Source organism: Prosopis cineraria, unplaced genomic scaffold (assembly GCF_029017545.1).
Source record: "Prosopis cineraria cultivar Desert tree isolate PC_DT_omini unplaced genomic scaffold, ASM2901754v1 PC1, whole genome shotgun sequence".
NCBI classification, from domain to species: Eukaryota; Viridiplantae; Streptophyta; class Magnoliopsida; order Fabales; family Fabaceae; genus Prosopis; species Prosopis cineraria.
The window spans coordinates 48,498,359-48,507,736 of record NW_026555332.1 but is presented as its reverse complement, the minus strand read 5'-3'; the positions used below and the strand labels follow the sequence as shown (position 1 = coordinate 48,507,736).

The 9,378-nt window shown below is 33.2% G+C and overlaps 1 protein-coding gene and 1 non-coding gene across 2 annotated transcripts; one reads left to right on the top strand and one right to left on the bottom strand.

Moving 5' to 3' along the window:
• Positions 1 to 1,729: 1,729 nt before the first annotated feature.
• On the top strand, positions 1,730 to 1,819 carry LOC129297017 (small nucleolar RNA Z266). Its single transcript, XR_008590089.1, has one exon. It is a non-coding gene; the product is annotated as a small nucleolar RNA Z266 (small nucleolar RNA).
• Positions 1,820 to 3,953: 2,134 nt separating this feature from the next.
• LOC129292869 (protein S40-7-like) lies at positions 3,954 to 5,149 on the bottom strand. Its single transcript, XM_054930543.1, has 2 exons — positions 4,367 to 5,149; positions 3,954 to 4,287 (listed from the first exon to the last, which is right to left on the bottom strand). The coding sequence occupies exons 1-2, from the start codon at positions 4,985 to 4,987 to the stop codon at positions 4,222 to 4,224; spliced, it is 687 nt and encodes a 228-aa protein (XP_054786518.1). The 5' UTR covers positions 4,988 to 5,149; the 3' UTR covers positions 3,954 to 4,221.
• Positions 5,150 to 9,378: the final 4,229 nt, after the last annotated feature.

Sequence of the window (9,378 nt, the reverse complement as noted above, 5' to 3'; positions counted from 1 at the left end):
TTAAATAATTTTATACAAGAAATTAAGCAATTTAACTCTCAGACGGTAGAAGTGTGGCAAAAAAAGAGGCTAATTTACTTACTTGAAAATAAATCGAAGTTCTAAGTGACAATGGACAGAAACATTTAGTTATGTTTGCTGGTCAGTTTGGAAATCTTGCTGTCGATTTATTTTTGAAGGAGTCAGTACAAGTACTGTGGAGATTAGACATCAATGTAGCTACTTAATTACTGATGAAAAATACCATGCCCGAGAAACTCTTTAACACTCAATTTCTCGATGTGGATTGATGATACAAACAACAGGGACACCACCCACGGAAAATGCTCTTCGCATTGATGTGGATGGGTCAATCAGAAATAGAGATGAAGCAGCATGCAGTGGTGTTATTTGCGATTGCCATGGAAATTGGATCCTTGGTTTGCACAAATTTGCTTCGGGTGTGGAGGTAGAAATCTTAGCCATCAAAATTGGACTCATGGTGGCAGAACAATTAGCTTGCAAGGAGGTGGGTATTTATACTGATTTTATTTGTGCATTCAATTTGTTGAAGAGATCTAGGAATCCAGCTTTGTCCTTACCAGAGTTACCGGCGGATACAAGAGATTTTATTTACACTATGCTGGTGGTGGAAATATATCATACCTTCAGAGATATCATCAAACGTGCTGGTTTTATGGCTAAGACAAGACATTGACAGAGTTCTAAGATCACACTGGTCATCTCTATTTCTGGCGGTTGTGCTGATTTTATTCGTGCAGATCAATTGCACTTAACGTTCTTGTGAGCATTAATAAAATTGACTCTGTTTTTGGCCAAAAAAAAAAAAAACAATGTTCCCGTGAGCTATTAGGGTGTTGCCTTGTTTTTTGTCTCTTTTTGGTTTTGTTGTAATTGTTAATTTTTAAGCTGAGCCTTGCCAACTTATTCAAAGAAAAGAAAAGAAAAGAAATCGAGGGACAGAGAATTTATAACATAAAGTACGTTGAAATTGAAAGGGTCAAGTAACATTTTGAAATTTGAACCCGAAGCATTCAAGAACATGCTAGGAAACCACGGCTGAGAGTAGCATGTTAATGATGAACACATTTCAAATGCTAAAATTGACAAGCTACCGACATTTTTCATAATTTATTTTACTGCGTGCTCGGGGCAGCTGCATGGCCTAGCAACAAACCCAAAATTAACCCAGAATAGAAAGGCCCTGTAACCGAAGCCCACCCGCGGAGACCAAAAGTGCCGTCAATAGGGGTAAGGTGGTAAACACGTCTTTCTATGACTCCGTGTCTCCTTCGAGAAAGTCACATACTTGTCCGATTGCCTTGAACCATCTTCTGCACTTGCCTTGTTTAGCTAGGGCTTCTTACAGTTTATGAATTTCTTTTTGGAGGGGGAAATATATCAAGGCGTCACATTGCATGAGCACGGCCCTTAGGATTGCTTTCCTTAACCATCATGGAAGCGTTTTGAGTCATGGCTGTGTGACATCAACATCCCTTCATTTTGGAGGCTTCTCCATAGGACTTCCCTTCTGCTGTTTTGCATCCTCCTTTCCCTCACCCGATCCATTCTTTGGAAGTTTATATTTTTCTTTTTTTTTACCCACGGGTCTGCAACTTTTTTCCTGTTTATTGATCTCCGTGGTTGAATGACTTCAAGCCAAATGGCCGTGTACGTAGATTCGACATATCAAACTTCAGTTCCTTGCGTGTTTCTATTAATGTCTCAATATTAGGTGGGAAACAATTAGATGTGTGAAAGGAAATTTCCTTTCTGAACTCAACAATTGGGGCATTTTGATATCCCTGACTAGCTGATACCCTGTTTCCTGGCTTGGAGATACTAGGAGTTTCGTAAAGAGCTTGCGACCTCGAGCGCTGGGCAGTACCTGACGGCTGACGGTAGTCGTCCTTCTCTACTAAAATTTCTCTCTTTCCTGCTGTATTTTCTATCAAACAAATTTTCTCTTTTTCAAGTATATGATGTCTTTGAAGATGTAATCAAAGACCACGGTGAGGTCTCTTCAACGTGACAATCCCTACTGTATCATGATTCCTATCTTATCATAATTTTTGTCAATAACAACTTCCCTTGGCCAGAAGGTCTTTCAATGATCTTCCAATGGAAGTGAGCTAGAGTGGAATGACATTGCTGTCATGTTTTTATGCCATTTTGGCCTTTGGAAAGTGATATATAGAAGTGTAACATTAAACACAAACGGCAACTTAAGTGCTTAACACATAATGTGCTACTGAACATGTAACTTCACCGTGAATCTTGCTACCCGACATTTTACTTGCGGCCACGGACCCCTTAATCATTACTATGTATTGTTGGCTGATGTGTTAAATGAATAAGATTTAAGGTTTTTTATTTGTGAGGTCTGTCATTTTCGGCCGGTGACGTGCTCCTCTTGCCATCGACCCAAGCTTGTGATACCTTTCACAAAAGATATTTTATTTGTAGGCTTCATTGGCCTTAGAACTTAATGTAGATTCACCCCAAGGATATGCCAGGTGTCCTGAATGATTGAAGCATGCGCCAAAGAAATACAACTTTTGTTGGTATGGATATGGTTACTAACAACAATAATATAAGTGCCGTAAAATGTGTCACGAACCACAGCACTTCATAGAGAAATACAATCAGTAGTATGATTATCATTAATATAATATTTAATATCGGTGCTAAATAATTTGTGACCCCATCTTCATAATCAAACACACAACAGCAGCACGAAAACGAACGCCAATTTCACCTACTCTCTTGTTTTAGTATTGGGAAAATAACAAGCAAGGACCTTATTAGTAAATTAATATCAATTAAGGATCAATTGACTTTAAAATTGCAAGACAATCACTTAATCTTTGATTGATATTAATTTGTGAGATCAAAAGATCAAACTATCCTCAAATTAAAAAAAAAAAAAAAAAACCCCATTGTTGCCGATGTCGGCCATCGGAACTCTATCAACAGCAAGATTGCCGACGATCGATCATTGGAGCTCCAATTTTGGCGACATTTTTATTCAAAAAATAATTGGTTTAGGTGGCTAAGGGATAATATGAGCTTAATTGTATGTGTTAATTCTTTCACAATAAGTACACATTTACATTTTTACAACAATTCATTCAAAATTAACAATCTATTTTGGTTTTAAGAAGTTAAAAAAACTGATAAGATGAGTTTAATTGTATGTATTAGTTTTTCATTAATAAGTATCTGTTCAGATTTTGTCAACATTTTATTCATGATTAATAATAGTACATTTGAATTTTTAACAAGTAAAATGTATGAAATTTTAAAGTTCTTAATTTATAATTATTCATGTCAAATTAATAAGTAACACTTATAAAATAACAAATTTTATTTAAAAGTTAATAACACACCGTTATATTATAACATGAAAGTAGTTGTAAATTTAATTTATTACTTCTATTTTTTTCTATATATGATTAAAGGATTTGTTAGCCACATGTTTTTTAAGTGATTAAGAGTAATAAAATTAAACCTTTGACCACCTAAACTAATTATTTGATGAATAAAGATATTGCCAGTGTCAGAGCTCCTCAGCAATCGACTGTCAGGAGGGGTCTAGTGATGGATGCCAACAATAGTGGGGTTTTTAAAAAAAAAAAAATATTTGAGAGGCAATTTAGTCTTTTGACTTCACAATTAATATCAATCAAAAATTAATTAACTATATTACAATTTTAAAGTCAACAATGATATTAATTTACTGCTTAAGTCCTTAATTGCTATTTCTCTTTTAGTATTTAATGATTGTCCAACTCTTGTGAAGGAAATTAAAAGCAGTTACTTGCCAAGTCACCAATCAGCTTCATTTAGCCTTTGATTTTCCATCATACAAACAACGTAGCTGAAGCAATCGAGAAGCAACAAGCTTGAAGCTCAGCCATATGGTATTAAATCCGAATCTTTGGCAATCGCAATGCGATAAATGAGAGAATTCAATCTCCAACGAAAGAAGAATCTTGTGTCCCAGGGGACAAGGCAAAAACAGAGTACACGTGTTCCAGGGTTGAGAAAGATAATTAAGTACGAGCAAAGATAGCGCCCGGTTGAAAAGTTACCAGTAACCTGATCCCAGAATTCTAATCGTGATCGTAATTGTAAATAGTCCTAAAAAGGTCAATCGCCATTGCCAATTACAAAAAACCGTAAAGACAGCACCCTTTCAACTCCGTGCAATCAAGTTAACTAGGGAGGCAAAACATACTCACTCAAGCCGCCATCCTTGGTGAACCGATCAAAATTGAACTTCCTCTGCAAGAATTGTTTTTTGTTTCAATGCCATAATTAATCAATCAAGGAAACCTGTTTTGCGCCATATAGCATTCCGCACCTGTCTAAGATCCCTCCCTTTGAGGGTTCTTCCGATCCCTTCCAGCACCGAGGAAGTGGTCTTCGGCGACACTCCAGAACCCCTCGCGACGATTTCGTGGGGCGGTAACATCTCATCATCGTCTTCAATATCGTCGTCCACTAAAGCCAGCTCGTCGTTCTTCCTCCTGGGCGTGGTTTTAGACGACAAGATCGGAACTTTCATCGGAGCCGACTGTTGAAATTTCCTGGACGGCAAGGACTGCGAGAAGTATTCCGTGTCTTGAGGCCCCTGACCTGGCGGTCTAGGTATCGAGGGAACCATCCTCGAAGACGTCGAAGTGATGGTGGGCTTTCGACACAATATGGGCTGATCACCGGAGCGGAAAGCGGGTTCCGATAGCACCGCGAGGATGCCGGAGTTCTGGGGGCAAGATATGCTCGGCTGGTTGGCTTTAGAGGGCGGCAGGGGCTGATGAAAGCGTTGATTTTCTGTTTCAGGGGCATCGCCAGACCAAAAAAGCTCAGCTTCGTTGAGCTCGTCCCCAGCGCTGACGACAGAGGGCGGGGAGAAGGTGAAAAGTCCGAGCAAACGATCGGAGGAGGAAGACGATCGGCGGTGGCGAGATGCAGTGGGGTCCATGGAAGTGGGTGGCTAAAAAAGGCTCAGAGACTGAGAGAGGAGAGTGAGTGAAAAAGAAGAAAGAATAAGAGGGTGATGTGTACTAGGGACTTCAAAAAAGAGGATTTAATAAGATATGGTGGTGCCTGGTGGAGCGAGGCCCCATTAGAGAGTCCATCAAGGTCGCACTCATTCCTGACGTGGCCGAAGAATTGGGTTTCGTTTCCTTTGCGTGCGGACCCATTATTTGTGGCTTAAAATCATGGCGTTTGAATTTTTAACATGCTGATGAGTAGCAGTTCCGAGAATCTTATAATGTTAAATAAATTGTTCGATTTGGCCTATAGAGAAGATGAAATATGTTAGTATATTCCATCGAGAGCAAAGCTCGTACACGCCCATGGAAACTTCCTCATGTCTTCTTGCCCCTCACCGGTTCGACTGAGTTGAGGGGAGAAGTTGAATTTCAATGAGGAAGGAATATTAATAGTTTCTTTTTTTTTTTTTAAAGATGAAAGAAAACATAGTTGAAATGCATCATTCCTTCCAAAATAGCCAGTTTAAAAATTGAGGGATTTTTCAATTTCTCATACTGGAAAGGCCCAAGACCCCCACAGCTAAGGGGTTGAAGGTCGGGGGGCATTGATACTCCAGTTTTTATCAGTGTGTATTTGATTTTCAATTTATTAAAAATTTATTTAATAAAAATTTATTTGGTAAAAGTCAATAGTTGGTGTAACAAAATTTATATTTAGATACATTTGTTTTACAAATTAATTTGATATATTGAAAGTTATTTGGTTTATGATAGTGACAAATGTTTTTAAATATACAATTATCAAAAAGAACATTGATTTATAATGATTTGTAATGATTTGTAATTTTTATTATACAAATATAATATATTTAAAATATTTTAAAAATGTGATAAAGATTTTAAATAACATAAATTTTGATCTATAAATGCTAAAAATTTGATCTCTAGTTATTTATATTTTTTAACTTATAATTTTAGAAAATGTGATAAAAATTTGTAATTTTTATTATACATTAATGCTAAAAATTAACATGATTAATTATTCAATTTATAATGCTAAAAACTTGATACCTATATTTTTAATGAATTAAATATTTTTAAAATAAAAGAATAAAAGATTAAACTTAGTACGGTATGATCAAATAACATCCTACTTTTTAAATTTATTTTTTAAAAATTTTAAATAGTTACATTTCAAAAATTTACTTTCAGCTACAATTTGAATGTATTTTCAAAATGTGTTTTCCTATAAAATATTTTACCAAAACAACATTTGAACTTCTTGAAAGTAAAATTTTATTTTATGAATGTGAAAATCAAAAAAACCAAACGAACCCTTAACCTATCCAAGCTGGTATCATATTCGATATCAACACCTGTTGATATATTTTTTTAAATATAAATCTATAAAGTATTACAATTTTTTAATTAAAAAATTTAGTATTTAATATTTTTAGATTGTAGGTCAATACTACAAAACCCAATACTTCAATATTTTTTTAAAAAATTAAATTTTATTGATGACTGCGGTATTAGTCTTTTCATTTCTAAAACTTTTTGTGATATGCTTTTAAAATAAAAGGAATAATTGCGCGAATAAGATAACTTTGATTGTACTGTATTTTTTTTTTTTTTTTTTGCGAATGACGATTAAAAAGTAAGCCATTAGATATAGATATATTAGAAATATAATTAATGATTATGTGTTGTTTGGTGTTATTATTAAAGGATATAAATAGGGAGAATTTTAATTAAAGAGTATGATAGAGATTTAACTATTGGTGGGTCCAAAAAATTTTAAAATTTCAATTTAATTTAAGAAAGAAAAGTCAAACTAATTTTTATGGTAAAAAAATTAAAATATCATTCACTTGAGTCACTAGTTATTAATTTTTTTACTTCACTTATTAATTTATTAATATGAGTTGTAAATTATATGAGTTAATATATCAATAATTATATAAAACTTAACATCAGTTGTTCAACTATAAGCAACAATATCAGTTATTAAATTATTGACCATACTTATTAATTTACTAATATTAATTTTAAATTACTAATAGGTCTTGTAATTTACTAATATGACTTATAAAGTAATGACATATCTTGTAATTTATAACTCATGTTAGCAAATTAACTAACAAAGTAAGAAAATTAATAATTAATGTTCCTAATTGTCTAACAAACAAACGTAATTTACAAATGATATTAGTATATTAACAAATGAAGTAAGAAAATTAACAACTAATAATTTTATATAATAAATAAAAAGTATTTTATTTTTTTTATTGTAGGAATTAGTTTGACTTTTCTCCCATATATTGAATTAAAATTTCAAAAAAAATTTAGATCCAGCAATTAAGTTTCTACCGTGATCATTAGCTAAAATTCTCCCATGTAAATATGTTATTTTGGATATTTCTTCAATTGAAAATATAATTTTAATGTGTTTTATGTAATTTTTATGAATGCATGTGTGTACATCCTAGACATATTAAAATAAAAATATTGGTGTATCGGATAAATGTCATATTCGACTCACATATTATAACTGTGAATCATATTCAAGGATTATATTTTCCTTTACATATACTTTAATTTTTTTTAAAAAAAGTGATAACCCATCTTTCCCTAAATTAAGATAATGGCCATTTTTAAATTTACCTTTAATATAAAAGATAAAACTATCCTTAAACATCAAAATACTTTGATCTCCCTTCTCTCACATCGATTTTGCTTTCACTCACCTGAAGATGTGAAGACGACACTACACTCTTAGTCATGATGGTGAAGAAACTGATAGTAGACAATGAAACAGCTCACGTTGATGGATAAATGTAGTTAGAGATTCAGCCAGGAGACCACAAGAACGTGAAGTGAGGCAAATTGAAAGCTACAGATTCAAGTTGAAAAATCATGAATGCGAGGTGATGAAGTTTGAAATTGCAACTTTTACACAAAGTTATACTAAAGCTGCAGATTCAAGGTGAGGAAGTCTGATCAAACTTTGTTACAAAAGCTAGAGTTCAAGCGAGGGTTTCTCAGATATTTTGAAAAAATGATTATGTATTTTTTGTGTTACTGATCTACGACACTGCATAATTGTATATCAATTATAAATAAATGTATGTCTGATTATCTGATTATGTTAATCTACAATAGTATATCAATGATATACTATACTATTATATGTCACTAATATAAAAACCATATCAGCGAAAACTTACTAATTTATTTATGATTGATATACAATCATACATCAATGATATAATATTGCAAATTAATAATGGAGTTTCCTTTTTAATGTCTAATATCCTGTTCATAATATCTGAGAAAAACAGAGAAGGAGAGAGAGGAAAAGCTCTGCGATGAAGATGATAATCCAGTCAAATTAAATCAAAAATTCTGATAAAAAAGCACTGTCCGAGAAATGAATATGATGATGCAAGAAAATCATGTCCAAAAATGTGATGAAAAAAATATTTAGAGATGATAAATCAAAGAGGGAACATGCACAATATGATTTTTGATGATGAAAATGAAAGATCCAATTAGTTAAAGATTAGTTAAATCAAATATATTTTGTTTTAATAATAAAACTTATTTTAAGGATAAAAAAGAAAAACATATTTAATTAATTTTATGAATGTGTCATATTTTAAAATATTTAAAAACATCATTCATAATTTATGATAGTTATATGTTTTAAAATAATTGAGCTAATTTTCTCTTTTATTAAATCAAACATTGATAGTGCGATCGAGTAGTTTGGCTCGGATTTTCATGCCACGCTAAGGATAGATTGGCTCACGTGTTTGAGGCATAATATCAATTGTTATGACCTACTTTGCTTGTGCAAGTGAAGATATAGTATATTGGAACCTGAATATTTACACCCGTTTATTGTACCTCTCCTCTAAATCCAACGAATCTGTGCCATTGGTTTAGGATAAAAAGTTTTGAAAAGAATATCAAATTAATATTAATTATAACTGGTCTAGCTCAATAACAATTTAATTTTTATCCTTAAATCAATGGATGTAGGGAGAAAGCTAATATGAAGACATTTAGATTCCATGGTGTCTGTTGGTGCTCCGCCTTTCCACCGCGCCCCACCTACTACAAGAGGTGCCTAACTGCCTATCCCCCAGTTTTTTTTTTTTTTTTTTTGCTTGTTTGTAATAGAAAAAACAAATTAATACTGTTATTTACTGTATTTCTTTTGTTTTGTTAGGATTTTTAGCCTCGCATCAATTCGTATTTATTTTGTTTTGAAATATGCTTTGGATTGGATCCTGTGTGTGTGTGTGTGTGTGTGGGTGACGTTGTGCCTGAATAATTTCTCCACGCCAGACGGGCACCAAAACTGTTAGGA